Source organism: Gallinula chloropus (genome assembly GCF_964237585.1).
Source record: "Gallinula chloropus genome assembly, chromosome: 2".
Taxonomy (NCBI): Eukaryota; Metazoa; Chordata; class Aves; order Gruiformes; family Rallidae; genus Gallinula; species Gallinula chloropus.
In genome coordinates, this window is record NC_140086.1 from 66,399,030 (window position 1) to 66,414,887 (window position 15,858).

Here is a 15,858-nt window from a genome sequence, read left to right on the forward strand (position 1 = left end):
GAGTCCAAAAAGCTTGGTTTTATATATTTTATTCATAAAAACAGATTTGCAACAATTTATTAAAAATTGATCTCATGCAGTATAAGGTTATACAAGAAATTCTTCATTTACATTTTATTCTGGCAGTTCCAGTCTAGTTTAAAGCATTTGTGCACTAACATCATTGGAAAATGCCATTGGGGCACAGCCTCTTCATAAATTTACAGTACATTTTTGCTGCAGTATAAAAGAACAGAAACATTAAATAGCTATATTCACTTGGTTGGTCTCGTTATCTGCAGTAAAGTAAAAAAAGAAAAAAAAAAGAAATGTTATGGGAGAAACTACAGTATCATCGAGACAAAGAATGTACTGCATGGTTTAAACCTAATAAACGTCACACAGTCAGTATTCACGAATTTACAGACACACACACACACACTCACCTCCAATGGTCCGATACTTCTGAGTTGTTTTTGTTCTGTTTTGTTGTTTGTTTTTTTTTTTTTTTTCCTGCTAAACTGGAATAATATTTCTACAGAGATCTTTGTGTATACATTATATACAATATCTTAATTTTCTCTTTTTAAAAATTAACATTCCTTTTAAAATAAACCAGGCCCTGATGATATTAATAAAGCAAGAGAATACTGTCAACACACATTGAGTGACGACGTCAGTGTTTAGTGCTTAAAACAGAATAATGACTTCTATTTTATCTGTGTTTATACTTACATGTTTTTTGTTCTAAAAGCTACAGGTATTTCCATAACCTCTCTTACTGTATGTGCCAAGTGAAGTATTTTGTGATGCTCCTGATTGTAAGGTTCAGATAGATATTCATGTTGGTTTTGGCCACTATGAGGTGCGTTGTATTTTTAATGGAGATTTATGCTAGCTTGTGAAAGCTGCTGTTAAGTCCCTCAGCTAATGAACCTCTTCAGCTGTGCTTCAGTCATTGCTGAAACATCCTTCCAAAGGTTTGGTCTGAGGTGCACAGGCCTTGGTCGAAGAAAACTGAGAGCCTAGTGGGTGCTTCACGTGTTTCCCCCCTCCCCCCCGATCCCCCCTATTCTTAGCCCTGGCAGGGAGATGCTACATTCCCAGTCCCTTGGAAGAAGAAGCTGCGTGTGTGTCTCATCTGTGCTTGGGGGTTTGGCTCCAGAGCCGGTCCAGACAGTGTGCCACTATCATTCCTTCTAACTACTTCAGTTCAGGGGATGGAGCTAAAGTATAAAACCACTGGGTTGTTTTTTTCAGAGTCCTTTAAGAATTCAGACAAAATATTCTATTGGTAAATCCGATTTGTCCTCTCTATTGTCCACTACAACTGTCACACACGCAGGTACAAAGCAAACATAGTGTATATTCACATCTATGTGCTCTACAGGCTTCGCCTGCAGCAGCAAAGTGCTGTGCCCTAAGACCCCCACCCCCACCCCCAAATTGCTAAATTAATTTTATTGTAATTATGTGTGACATAATTCAAACAAACTATGAAAAACAATCCGTCCTGTGACATTAAGACATTACTACCCATCCGTCCTCAGTTTCGTATCAGCCCTAGGACCTTTCTGGACAGTTTAGTACATTACGGTTGGTGGTGTTTGTTCTGAAACAGGAGCAGAAACTTTGCTAAGAATGAAGCTGCAGTGGGTCAGCAGCCACTGCCATCAACCCTGGAGAAGGGATGGTGCTCTGCTTCCAACCAGCAGCTCTCCAGCTGGTGACAACTCGGAGCTGGAGCTTCAGCCTCTGCTTAGGTTTCCCATACAGCTGCAAGTCAGAGGTGACCCTGCTTGCAGAGCCTCAATGACACCCGAGGAATCATTTCTCATAATCCTCCTTCCCTATCGAACATCGTCCCTGAAATGAAAACAAGCAAGACTAACCAGTGCAGAATGTTTCCAGCAATTCAACACAACTCTTGTAAAAACGAGTGTTATCTATTCCAATAAATATGGTATAGCTCAACCGTTGTATTTTCCTTACATGGATACAGTATAGAATTGCATGTTCTCAGCAGCCACATAAAGCTCAGTGACATTTGAGTGTTGGTTTGTTGTTGGCTTTGTTTGTTGTTTTTTTTTTCCTAGTGTCTTTTTTGCAAGATCTGTATTTCCCAGCCTCCTTGTTGCGAGTAGAAATTTGGGAAGAAACGTTTTTGTTGGTTGGTTTGTTTGTTTTCCAGTGACTTCTACGTGAAGAAATAAAAACTCCATGAATAAGGCTACAGATCAAACTCCCTGTGTCCTTCTCCTCTGCCTTCCCACACGAGTTACACGAGCACTCCTGTGATGATGGCCTCAGCGGTAGTTCCTCTGCGGTAAGAGCCAATGTTATGTGTTTGTAGCAGAGTTCTAGGTCGGATGTTTAGTCCAGTCATTGAGTACTTAAAAGCAGTTCAGGAAGCACTGATCTCCCTTCCCTACAGCCCTGAAACCATCACTCGGAAGGAGGGCGGCACGTGTCTGTGCCGAGGACTGGCACTGGGGCTTACGCACGGGCTGGCACAGCTAGCGTCAACTCCTCCTATGGATGGCAAGTAGGCGTGATGAAGGATGGGCAGCTGCAAAGACAGCCGACGCTGTATGCTGTGAGAGAAGAGAGAGAGAGAGAGAGAGAGACGAGCATTAGCCAAGGGGAAAATGTAATACACCGCATACTTGAGATGTTTGCAGGTCACCACAAGGATTTTTTCCACACCCACTGCTGTGGTGGTAGAGAGGGTTAATGCTGAGAGCATCGCACTGGGTGCTGTTGAGCTATGCCACCCCAGTGATATTTCCCCCTGGGGAGTTCTTCTGACAGGCTAGACATGACAAAAGAATCCAAGGGTGCGCTCTCAGCATCCCCCGACTTCTGAAATTCAGGTTAATCGTTAGGCTGCTGATAGCAGAAAAAGGGAACAACTTAAGTTTACAGCGAGGGCTTAGCAACCCCCTGCCCTTTGCCAAGGGACCTCCTGCGTGCAGAGCCCCAGCTAACTGCAGAGACATGCACGATGTCCATTGCAGGCTGAGTTTTCAGCCACACATAGCTTGTCACACCCACGTTAGAATTAAGGATGGCATTTCTGCATCTCCAGCTTAGGCAAAGGCAGGGGCATGGAGGGAGGGGACGGGCTGATGGCTTCTTCCCAGTTGTTCCCTTTGCAGTTTAGGTCTGGTTGCTCTCGAGTTCCCGCAGTTGGTGCTGTGTGACCGAGGAGTTGGCAAACTGCAAACAGTTTAACCCACCACACATACCAAAATGAAGTATTTAGAAACCCAACATTCTGTATCCAATTTCCCAAGCAGATTGACATCCTGATCCTGCAGGGCTTTGGTTGGTTTGTTTTGGTTTTTTTCTTTTAAAAAATGATGCTAAACTGTGCTCATAGATACACCCACCAACCCCTTCCTGTGGAGAGGATGGTGCCGTGGGATAAGGATCCTGCTACCCCCATGCTGTGGATGTACCTGCACCTTTTAGAAAATAAAAATCCAGCTGAGGTTTTTTTAGTGCAAGAGATGTTTTCGGTGATTAAGACATTATCATATCAGGATGGCTCCTGCATTTGGAGACATTCACTCTTGAAACACAGAGGGACTTTTTAAAGAGAAGGCGGATGTCAAAGTGGCAGAGCTGCACTGAAGATTGGCCTTTTGATTCCAGAAGAAAAATGCCCATACAAAGTATTGTGTCAGTACAATGGAGTTTTAAATTTATATTTCCCTGTTATCTGATATAATGACTGTGTATAGACAGGCCCTTATGAGAAGTGTATGTTTGAAAGCTTGCCTTTGGACAGTCTTTCTGATTCAAATGACATTTCATTTCTTCTTTGCTTTGTGTTAGGAGGCAGAGACAGCTACCAAGACATCCACTGCACTGCTTGGGGACCAAGCAGTATACGGATTCAAAGAGAAAGAAATTTAATGCCTCCTCTCTTTAGTTTCTTCACCATAGCAAACTATGGCTTGTTTAGATAGAGATGGGCTGGAAATAGCTGTAGTCTGCCCAGCCAGGAAACTCTCACTTTCCCCTCCCTTCCCCATCTCCCTTTAAAAGTTCGATGCAGTTGTTAATCTGCAGTGTTGATCGCTGTCGTGTTGGCAATGCATCCCTGGGATTAAACAAAATCCATCCGTTGTTATTTTGCGACCGTGCCTGACTCTTTCTGGTGGTATCAATGAACCCATGCCTTGTTCCCAAGGAGTGCAGCAGCAGCATGGCTCGCTGCTTCCACGTGCTGAATCCTTATGAGCCCGACGCTGCGGATTGTCATTCTGTCTCCCCTTGCAGGGTCAAACGCAGAATTGCCTGTGCTTATTTTCCCACCAGTGGAAATGCTTACTTTGTTCAGCTGTTACAGACTTCTCATTAAAGAGCTTTTTGAAGCTATTCCAAGGGAATCCAGTTGCATAATCAAGTGAATGGGATTTTTTTTCCACCCATTTAAGTGTTAGCCATACCATGGACAAAGCATGTTTATTTGGCTATGCCAACGGTGGCTGCGGTGGGTGGCAAATTTTGCTTTAACTGGACTTAAAGTTTACTTTCACTTGAAAACTTGGTTCCTGGAACTGGGGCAGAAGCCTGTAGCCTGGAGACTCACACACAATTAAGAGTTTAGGCAAATCTCTTAGGGGGAAAACAAAACAAGTAACAAAATCCTAACAAAACTGCTATTTTCTCCTCAAGTGAAAGTAAATCTCGTACTGTTCCTCACTGTGTGTTTTTTTCCCCCCTCCAATATCAGTGCTCTCCCCCCTCCTCCACTCCTGCTGTGTTTTGTCAGTGCTTTTCAGGGTGGTGGCATACAATTTGTTTTGAGCTAATATGAACTGGAATGGTCAGTGTTAGTGATTTTCTGCAACCACTATGGAAAGGAAAGGTGGTGCCACGCTTATCAATGCTGCCACTTATCAACGTCCTGTGTTAGAATAAAGCACATACCCTCAGCTCTGCACAGAAAAGACACTTGTTCAGGATCAATAAAAACAGGTGAAAGATTGACTTCCAGAGTCAGTGGAAACAGGGCCACCATGCAGTGCACATGGGTGGGAATTCATGATGCTACAAAGCGGGCACAGGCACATGAAAAAGAATTTGGTTCTGCTATACAAAGCCACAGATGAGGTCTTTTGGTAAAGTACGGCTGACTGGGACAGCTGTTGCTACAGTCAAACATCTGAAGATCTGTGGGAGCATGTAAACTGTGTTGAAGCACTCAGGGTTCATTTCAATCAATTCTTCAGCCCATTAATGCTGATTTTTAGCAACTGGTGGGAAGCTGAAGTTCTAAAAGGCTGCAATAAAGGAAGATGTAGCAAGTAAACTAAACATTCTAAATCCACCATATTTTAACAACAGATTTGAGTAGGATCATAGCTACACTACAATGAACCACTGTCAGTGAAGAAACTGAACAACAGAGGCATGTTCATGCCAAGGCATATGGCTGTAATGCAATAATCCAGTCAGAACCACCTTTTTTTGATGAGAATGTTTGGGTACTAAAATTGACATAACCGGCTCCAGCAGCATATTTGACTGCCATATAAATGCTACTAAAAGCAGAGCTTTAGCTCAAAAAACCCAAGGTGGTTTCTATTATAAGGGTTACTCAGCAATTAGCTGCTTTTAAGCTTGCAAAAATGACCACATATAGGAAATAGTCCATCAAACCGGCAGGTTTTGGTGGGCTCTTCAGGAATCTGCCATCACCTCTACTCTGAGATCTGGAAGACTATTGCACAGGGTTGCTGTTAAAATGAGATCAGTATAAATATTAACAGTGCCAAAAACTAATTCACTGAATGTAGATCACTGATGAGATGGGACACTGTGCAGGAATGAAGGCAGAAGAATGTCTTCAAGGGTCAGGGAAGGTACCCCTTTGAATGCGTGTGTGTGGCCACAGTGCAGATAAGCGGATTGATGTGATCGATAGTAAACAGGTCACTATCAGTCTGGAATACAAATCTGATTTGTATCCTGATTAATATCTCACCACACTGCACTGATAAAACCAGTATTGAAGTATTGTGTCCAGATAAGATACATGGATCTGCCCCAGGAGGTCACACACCCAAGGAAGAGGAAGGAGTTGACTTTGCTCAAGAGACACACAGCTTTACTGGGAAATGAACTGCGGTATCTACTCTGAACTGGTTCAGGCTGCTCTCTGGACCTGAATGCATGGTGCAGCTTCCATCTGTGCAGCTAAGTTCCCCCCAGGCAGGGCTTCTGAATATCAGACCGTCCTTGAGCACTACCTGGGAGAAGAACAACAGAAGAAATCTGATCCAGCTGTGCTAGGGACTATGCTACCAGGAAAAATCAAAGTGCGGGGGCCTCAGCCCATGCACCAGCACTGCTTTGTCTGCTGTAGGAAGGGTTAATTTCCACTGTGTAGTAGGAGAGAAAGCAGCCAGCACCCTCTTCTTGCTTCTCGTGTCTGATGATCTGACTGGCTACAACAAATTTTACGTGACCTTTAGGATTACCTACTGGGTCCTGCGCAGGAGGAAAGGGAGTAAGAGGCAAAGGGAACTCTAAAACATCAATGCTCCTGCTTTAAGGCTGTTCCACAGCTATACAGACTGCATTTTCTTTAGAGGCAGGGTTTTAAATGCGAGCCAAGCACAAACCAAATGTTTTTCACATGCTGATTGAGATGCTATAAACAACACGCCAGAAACAAATGTGAAGCGAGTTCCTGTGCTGAGCCTGAAATGCAGGCGTGCTGCTGTGCCTTCATTTTGGACACAACCGTAGAATGAGAGATCACACTTGCAGTTAGTCAAATGTAGGTGGTAGGAAAGAATGAAATAAACCACAAATAAAATTCTCTTCTGCACTCTACAAGACCTTTCATAGCGGAAGATGCCAGCCCTCCGGATTGGACTCTCAGGAAGCTTCTTTTTTGGCACAGCAAATAAAGAGTTACCATTTCTACAGGCAAACTATTACCTTAACATCCTCCTTTCATACATTTGTGGAAAAGAGGAAATATTTTTCAGACTAATGTCCTTGAGATTTCTGTTCTTGAATAAGAAATAGGTTTGATAGACTACGTGACTTACCACTATCAGATGCCCTATGTGTGCAGTGAAATGAGAAAGAAAAGTACAAACTACAGCTTGTCTTTGTCTTTTTTCTTTTTTTTTTTTTTTTGAGAAAAGTGATATATTTAATAACCATGGAAGGCCAGATGTGCTGCCAGAGACATTAAAAAAAATAAAGCATTTGCATGAATAACTGTATTCTTAAAGAGCACAAAGTTTGGAAAAGGACAAGCTCTTGTCAAAGAAAGGGAATCACTAAACCCCAGTCCTGAAGACTGCTATGCTTCTCTGCTCCAGCAGGTCCATGGTGCCTGGGTGGTATGGGTCTGGTACCCAAACTGCCAATGTGTCCTCAGAGGAGACATTGACCCTTGGACCTGGCACAGTCACAGCCGTGCTAGTGTTGAATGACACTGTTTTGATTTAGCAGGATTTTATTAATTGCTTTCCATAAATGTCAGTGACTTTGGATTTGTACTGACCCGTTGTTGTGACCTTTAGGAAATCTCAGCCTTCTCAGCAGTTGCCATTAGCCTACAGGAGGTTCTGTCAACTCCAAATATATGTCTTTTTTTTTATAGGGTCCCGTATTTAATCGGTATTGGGAGAACTGGATTATCTGAGTGCCTGTGTTTTTCTCAGCATCTCTCTTAATGTAAGAGGGCCACGTGCAGATGAGGCTGCATTCACACGACATTATTTCTGACAAATGGTGCTGGAAAAAGACAGCCCTCTAATAGCTATGCATTAAAGCACTCTGCTGACCCCATAAAGTCACCAGACCTTTCTCAGCGAGGGCCCTGCTTTTGTGAAATAACCAGATATTTCTGCTACCAGAAGCTTTAGTTTTGTGCATGAGCGTGTGTGTGGATTAAGTCTTGTGCAGGTTTGGGTTGGGGTTTGTTTTCTGAGTGCAAGGACGGTTAGAAATGCATGTGTTTTCCTACACCAGGTAGTACCAGGCAATAACTGCTATCTGAAATCAGGTTTGCTGTCACTGATGTAACATGTGCCTCTGTCTAGTAATTTGTTTAATTTATTCTGGTTTTAGATAAGCTTCCAAGTTGCCCATGTACACAACAGGAGACTGTCAGCTCTTAGCTCAGGTGATGATGAAGTAATGCCCCTGTAACTAGGCAGCTGTGGGGAAATGACTGATGCAGGGACAAATGAACATGACTCTTCCCTGAGTTCTGGCCCATGGTGAGTTTATTAAGTTCCTGGAGAGGAACAGGAAAGGAAGAGAAGAGGGAAGCCGACACCATAACACTACTTCCACTCCATGAATCTAGTAAGTGCTTTGTTCCATCCTCTGCTTGTAGCCACAGCATTATTTCTAAGGGAAACTATTTGGTGCACACTTTCCTATGCCAAAACCCAGGTCCAGCTGCTATGGCAACGTTGAAAAGCCCTAAGACTGTTTTCATTTCTAGCTAGTTTAAGACTGAAAGGGAACGGGATGGTTATGCACATCACAAACCCTTCTGGCTGCTGTGGGGAAGAACTTGGACTGCTGACAACAGCCATAACATGTGTGTGCACATATGTACATCCTCTTCTCCCCTTTAACGTACATGAGTGTTTGGGCACAGCTTGTCCTGTACCTCTACAGAAACTTTAGACATCACATTATGGATGTTTCTGACAAGACCAAAGAAGTATGTTAGTTTGCCTTTGGAGCATCTTGGGATCTAGTGCCCCTGAATGCCTCTAAATCCGATGAGGATGGTGAGCTGGTGGCAGGAAGGCATCACAGCACAATGCTGCTGCCCACTGATGCTTCAGGAGATGCCCATTCACACTCTCCGGTGCTAACGGTTCAGGCTTTCCCGTGTAGCTAGGACTGTCCGAAAAGGGTTAAGGTGAAGGTCTTCCCTTAAAAATCCATGAAAGAGAAATATGGGGTCTGATGAAATGTAATAATTTAAATTAATGTTTTATTGGCAAGGTAGCAGGTGTCCAGACTGGAATTTATGGCTAAAACAGTAGAAAACATGCGCGTGCAAGTACATGCATACCCCGGAGAGCAGGGGTGCCTCCTTCTCTACCAGTGTACAATGATGTATACTTACTGTTCTGGAGAGTTGATGTCTTCTATAGGATCTTTGCTTGTTCTGGAAGGGTCTGACGAGCCCCATTGTGCTGGTGGATTTTGATCAAGATGATTTTTCAAAACAGCTTTCTCACCATCTGGACAGACAACACATTCAGGTTTGCTTTACTGGGACTGAGTGACCATTTTAAAATTGTTTCATTTTAAAACTTTCCAGATGTTCATAATGCCACAAATTAAACACTTTCTCTCTATATTCCAGTACAGTCTCAGGCTTCCCTGTGAGCCTTTGGTATGCTTATGCTTTTGGTGATGTGCACTTTCTTAGGAACTACCATGAAGAAACAGATAAGGGGCAAAACCTCTTTAGTCCTTCCTTTGTTTCCCCCCTGCTCACCCTTTAAAAACACCCACAAACCAAACCTTTTTGTCCATCTCTATGTAACCTTATCATGTTCTCTCCCATAGTCTTAGGCTGTGTAAAAAATTCATGCAATTGCAACATCATATTATCTTGCACTCAAAACTTGCTGCCTTTTCATACAAAGAAAAAATCCTATTTAAGTATTAAAAAAATTTACTATGATCTCAGTGATGCATAAAGCCTTGGTACTCTTGCAATCACATAAGCAATTAAGAGCCATCATTTAACGATCTACTAGCGTTTAGCACGGAGATACGATTCATATCAGGTGCACTGGCCCATAGGCTGTCTGCAGGAAGGACAGCTAATGATTTCATTAAGCTTTCTCCTGCAGCTTTCTTCACTGCATAGTGATAATATAGATCATCATGTTCCCTGTAGGTAGCTTCACTTGATTCCCCCGGGAGCCCTGGGAGTCCCTGGCTAGCTGGGCTGAACGAACCCCATGGCATTGGTTCCTCCCCGAGGAACGCGGACCAACACAGCCATTTTAAGAAGGCTGTCTTTGCCGGGGTTCCTCTCTGTTCCTGCCTGCTTTTCCAAAGTCTCCTGCTGTGTTAAGCCAAATAAAGTCACATGGAAAACATCTGAGTAATGAGGACAGCGCACAGTTTTCATAAATAATTACAGAGCAGCTCCAAATCCATCACCAGCAGTCGTTTGCCACACGCACAGAGAAACAGTGATTGCTGCAGGCATTAAGGCAGCATGGGAGAGGACTCGAAGGTACAAACTGGAAAAGGACACTGGAGGATTTGAATGTAAAAATCGGTATGAGGGGGGAAAAAGCAGGAAAATGTTGAAGGGAAAATGAAAATGGCATGAAAAACCCAGTGTGCATTGAAGGCTTAAGCTGCTTTTCTGTTCTACTAACTCTCAGAAGCCCCAAATAATGCTCAGGTCCCAGCACGCCAGGAATGTATACATACTCGGCAAGCACTGGTGGGACAAAACAAGCAGCAGGAAGAAAGAGTAAGGAAAGAAGCAGAAACAGGAAGGTTTTGAAGACAAACTCCAACTTGTATAATTGCCCTCCCGGCGCAGTCAGCCCTGGTATTATTGTGTAGCATTCGCCTTCTGCTGTGAAAAATCTGACCAGCAACTCAGGAAGAGCTGAATAGGTGAGGATGCAAGAATGGGCAGGCGTAAGGGTGGCTACAGCTCAGAAGAGAGGGAAAAGAGGTTTGTCACTTGCGGTGCGTGGTAGATGAAGGTCTCTGGGTGAGGAAGGGGGTGAGCAGAACACATGAAGCCGCTTCTGCTGGGGCAAGGAAATGTCAGCAAAAAGAGAGTTCAGAAATTCAGTTGTTGCAAGGAGAGCGCTTAAAAGGGAGATATGACAGGATTCGGTGATGGTTTAGATGTGAAGGGAGGACAGCGAGGAGTCAAATCTGACAGTGGCTAAGATAAGCAATGAAGTCTATCATCTCAGGGCAGCCTGGAGTTTGCTGGTATGGCATTTGCTGTCACAAGAGTTCAGCTTTTATTTTCCATATATCACATTTCTATGTATATCGAGCTTGACATTTGCATAAAAGCCTTTTGATGCCTATAAACAGGCCCGTAGAAAAGAACACTTTTTGCTTCCATGATTAAAAATAATGCTCGGTCCTGAGCTGATCTAAGCTGACAATGAAAACTGCACACTTTATGAGACAGGCCAAAGTTGAAATTTGAGCAATCCTTGTAATTAGGGATGGAACAGGTCTACTTTAGGGTAGCAGCTCCTTTGGCCAAGATAAGCAATTTAAGCCTTTATAAAGCCATTGGAGATAAAACTCTTCATCAAATGACTGGAATACACAACTGTTGGGCGTTGGGAGGATGCGATTTAATGTATTAAACTTAAAGATGCTTCTTGTGCTTTCAGTTGTTCTGTGAGAAAGAGCGAGTGAGAAGGAGGTGGTCCTTGTCAAGAAGGTGGGGGGATTTAGTTTAAAGCTGAGCAGAAATCATATATTCTCTGCCTACTCACCCCTCAACACCAACTGCCCATCTCTCACTGTGTGTTATTCTTAATAGACCCTTTTCTGCCACTGCTGCAGATGACTCTCCCTTCATAATCTGCATACATTTCTGTACACAAGGTTACCATATACAAGTTTTAATGTGCCAGGTTAAAAAAAAATACAGGCAAAATCTACATAAAACAGACACAGTGTTGGCATTTTTGTTTTCCTTTGGCTTTTGATTCTTTCAAAATACAAAAAAGTCAGGTGATTCTTATTTATTAAGCTTTTTGAGAGAGGATTTGTTAGATTTTGTATTCTGCAGCTATGGAAACTAGAATATCTTTCTCTCTTTTTTTTTTTTTTTTTAAATTTACCTTTCATTTAAATAACGAAGAACAAGATTCTCACTTAGTCATAAGCTCCCAGGAGCTGGAGCTCAAAGAAAAAACACTGTCACCATAAGAACTTAAAAAAACATAAGGATGGAGGAAACTGATTTTATATACGTGAACAACTGAAATAAAATAAATTAAGGGAAACAGAAAACATTTGAGTTCCCAGTTTCCCCTGGAAAGTGTTGCACTGCTTATAGAGCTTCCCCATCTTCTCTTCCTCTGTCCGTCAGGTATAACACTTGAAAAATGCCCTTCATTCTCAGGGCACTGCCACTGCAGATGCTACTGAATAAGCTGCACCGGGGCGATCTAACTACCTTCTAAACTGAATTTACATCAACCAGAAGCACTTTCTAAGTAATTTTCACCTTCGTAGACCTCAAATCGGAACTCAGAAGTCTGGGTAAGTGATGCCTGACTACTTTCCATTCAGAAAACTGTTCTCAAATAGTTCTCAAGGGCCTCACGTGGCACTCACTGATGGGTTCATTAGACAACAAAACCTGCTGCCCGGTTGTCGCAGAGAGCCAGAAGGCTTTAGCCCAGGACCTTTGCCTGCCTGCAGCAGGGAAATGACTTCCAATTACAAAGCTCTGAGAGGCAAGAAGAGCACATCGATGCTGGCTGCCGAGGGGCTCAGTGAGGAGGTCACTGCTCCCAGCTGCTCACCTCTCCCTCTGCCAGGGGTGACGCTCGCTTCAGACCTGCCGTATGTATAATCACCCCGCAACCTGGTGCTGTCAAAATTACCTGGGCTGGCTCTAGCACGGCGTGCATTTTAATGACTCCTGTTCAGCAGCAGGCAGAAAACACCAAGTGACTGCTGCTGCTGCAGTCTCTCCCAAGATTTTAGAAGCTGTATTTCTTTGACCAGAAGCCAGGTTTGTTGACATTCATACACTGCAGCTGTATGGTACATCTTCATCATCACGCTTTGGTGGCCATATTCTTCCAATGGCTTACAACTAGGTGGCAGGACTGCTCTTCACCCCACACCTTTCAATTCCACTGTTGTTTTCTCTTTGTTAGAAATCATATTTTATGTTCCACAAAGAACCAAGAGTGGTTTAGTAATAACTTATAAGAGCTGGCAAAGATAACCTTGCTGATTTACTAAAGAACTCCGGAAACTTTAAAGCTAAAGGTAGATTTAAAAAATCTACTGTAATTTTTTCACAGTTCTGGTTTTTGGACTGTGAAACAAGACTAGCCAGTTTCTGCTTTTCATGTGAATAGAATGAAAAGAAAACAAAATGAAAAGAAAAATAAAATAATCACATCATCTGCTGGGTATCATAAGAAAGTTCTCCTGAACTAAGCTTGCAGGACCACACAGTCCAAATCATGATTTCTGTAGTTATGTTTTGAAAGGAAGATCTTTTGTTGTTTTTTTTTAAAAAGAAGAGCCAACAAGATTCTCCTCTGATTTACACTGCTTTAAACCAGAAGAAACTCCCTTTACTACAGATTTATTTCTGTTGAAGAAAGGGCAGGCACTGAATCTCCAGCAGTTTGGTCTCCCTGTTGAAATAGAAATAAGCTCCAATTTCAGGATTGAAATCCATCCATTTGCTAGGCTTCATGGAAACTAGTATACATATCTCTATATACAAGGGATATAATGAACTGTATCTTTTCTTTATGACAGCATTCCTTTCAAGGAGTTATTTCTGAAAACCTTTCTTTTGAATCTGCGGTTTCAATCTCAGTTCAATCTGTGGCTTGAATCACACTAACTTCATAGAAGTGATCCTCCCCCTTGCCCTTATCTGAGATGAACTCTGTTTTGCTTTGCATTTACAAGCAACATGCCTTTGAAAGCTGTTTTTCCTTTGAGCTGCTTTTACATGAGGAGAAACTAACACTAGGAAACATTGGAGTGGGGTGACAACTGACAGTATGTAGGCATATCTGACATGCAAATGAATGCTCCCAGTCCATTTACAGCAATGAGTAAAGACTCTTTTCTGGTGCAAAACAGAAAAAAACCCACCCTTTCTGAGCAAGCTAGGGTGCTTGAGAAAGAACTTGCCAAAAGGGCTTGTTCATAAGTGGGGGCTATTGCAAGGCTGACCTTTGTTTCTCATGCACTTTCCATAGCATGACTATCGTTCTTTAATTTCCCTGATGTGCTACTCTGGAATGCACTGGCAAAGGTAGAAACACACGGAGATGCTTCTGCAGGTTCTCTTCTGAGCTTGGCTTTATACAAAACTCTTGCAATCTATGAATCATTTATGTAGCAATAATTTCATGTAATCAAATGTCAAAGAGAAGACAAATAGACTGAGACTGTAAGATTCCAAGGGTAGCAAAATTATCTGACACACACCCCCCCCTCCAAAACTATGTAGTATCTTCCCTCTGTATTTCTTCTGCTCCATAACTTTATCCCTGCAAGAGCTTGCATGGTCGAAATAACTTCTACCTTTGCAAAGTCTCTCCTGTTTCTGGCACACCAGCTACATGGGTGGAGTGAGCTCTTTCGGGAAGCTCTGATTTGTGCCCCGTGTCAGGGTTTGTCTCCCCTGGAGCTGTGCGGCACAACCTTCTCTCTTTACACAGCATCACAGTTACCAGCATTTGTCCTCCTTTCTTCCAAATGTCAGCCTGGGAAACTCAGTGTCTGCTAGCTTGGGTCTCCTCACTGAATGGCACCACTAGATACAGGGATGGATGAGCCAAATGTGGATCTCGCCCACAGCCCATCCCTGCCCCAGACCCAGGCTGTCTCTGCTGTGTCTCTGTGTCTCTGCTGCTCTAGCAAGTTGCCCAGATCCCAAAAGAGGCAAACTGGAGGAGAAGCTAATGTTGTGTACAGACCCAAGGTCACTAGCAGACACAGTGACTCAAAATTATCTGAGGAGTTTACCAGTTAAGGTGATGTGCTTTAAATTCACACTGGGGACTACATCGGATGTCCCAGAGCCATGGTCCACAAAGCCTGTTAAGAACTGCTTGACCACACCAATCTATCTGGCAGTGCAGACAAAAGCCTGCATTCAAGGAAAGCAATCAAACCATCAACTACAAACCACATTTTCCTAATTGCTTTTCTTACATAGCCAATTGCTGTAGATGTCTCAGGGACATTATGGTTGGTGAACAAGAGATGAGCTGGGATAATGCCTCTCTTTAAATGAGATGTGCTGAATTGAAATGTGCTGTGAAGAAGGAGTCCCTCCAACAGCTACAAGCTCCAGGGCTACACTGGGAGCTGTTGCTGTTAGCTGCTAGCCAGGAACCTGAAAGTTATGAAACTTTTGCCTGAGGTTAGGCACCTATGTGAGTGCACAGTTGTGTCTGTCTATTTTGGCTGAAGTAATTCAACTTCTGTATCCTAAGTCCATAACTGATGCAAATGATGGTGGTGGGGAAGGAAGGTAAGAATCAGGTAACCTCCGTTGGCACTTGGCTATAGGAGTTAGGAGTTTTACAGATCAGAAACCTACTAAAGTGTGCCATGACACTAAAGTTCGATTAGGACTTGTTTGAGATGCATTGCTAAGTCCTGTGTTACTATCTGTTCTCTGAAGTACCGTGTCCGGGTTTTGCGTAAGCAATAGCAAAGGGGATACACTGTGTCCCGCTCTCTGTGTCAACTCCGTCAGGGCAGCAAGGTGTTCTATAAAGAAGATTGACACAGGCTTCAGCTGTGTCCACAATGCAAATGTGGCAAATGATCTGCTATGATTTTTAGCTCCAAGTCAGCTGCTATTTTTAGCATCCCTCTTCACTGTCCTGCTCCCTCTCCCTCAGCTCACATTTTTTACAAGGTCCAAGGTAGGCACAAACCTTGTCATCACCTTAAAAAACAACACCGGACCAGCCTCCCCAGTTGCATGGGTGAGACACACGGTCACTTCTAGGTCATGATAATTAATTATTTACAATTCTGAAGCTGCTTTGCTCAAGTCCCGTCAGGGATGCATAATTTCAAGGTTCTGTACTTTCATTTACAGAAAGTTACACGAAATGCAGAGCTACAGAAAGCATAGTT

At 43.1% G+C, this 15,858-nt stretch overlaps 1 protein-coding gene across 1 annotated transcript in view; it reads right to left on the reverse strand.

Moving 5' to 3' along the window:
- Window positions 1–2,407: 2,407 nt before the first annotated feature.
- GABBR2 (gamma-aminobutyric acid type B receptor subunit 2) overlaps window positions 2,408–15,858 on the reverse strand; it is a gene marked incomplete at both ends in the record, with an annotated part of 476,157 nt that continues 462,706 nt past the window's right edge. Inside the window, 2 exons of the mRNA XM_084260450.1 lie at window positions 2,408–2,573; window positions 9,107–9,224. Of these exons, the coding sequence (XP_084116576.1) occupies window positions 2,408–2,573; window positions 9,107–9,224 (284 nt within the window). The remainder of the gene's footprint in view (window positions 2,574–9,106; window positions 9,225–15,858) is intronic.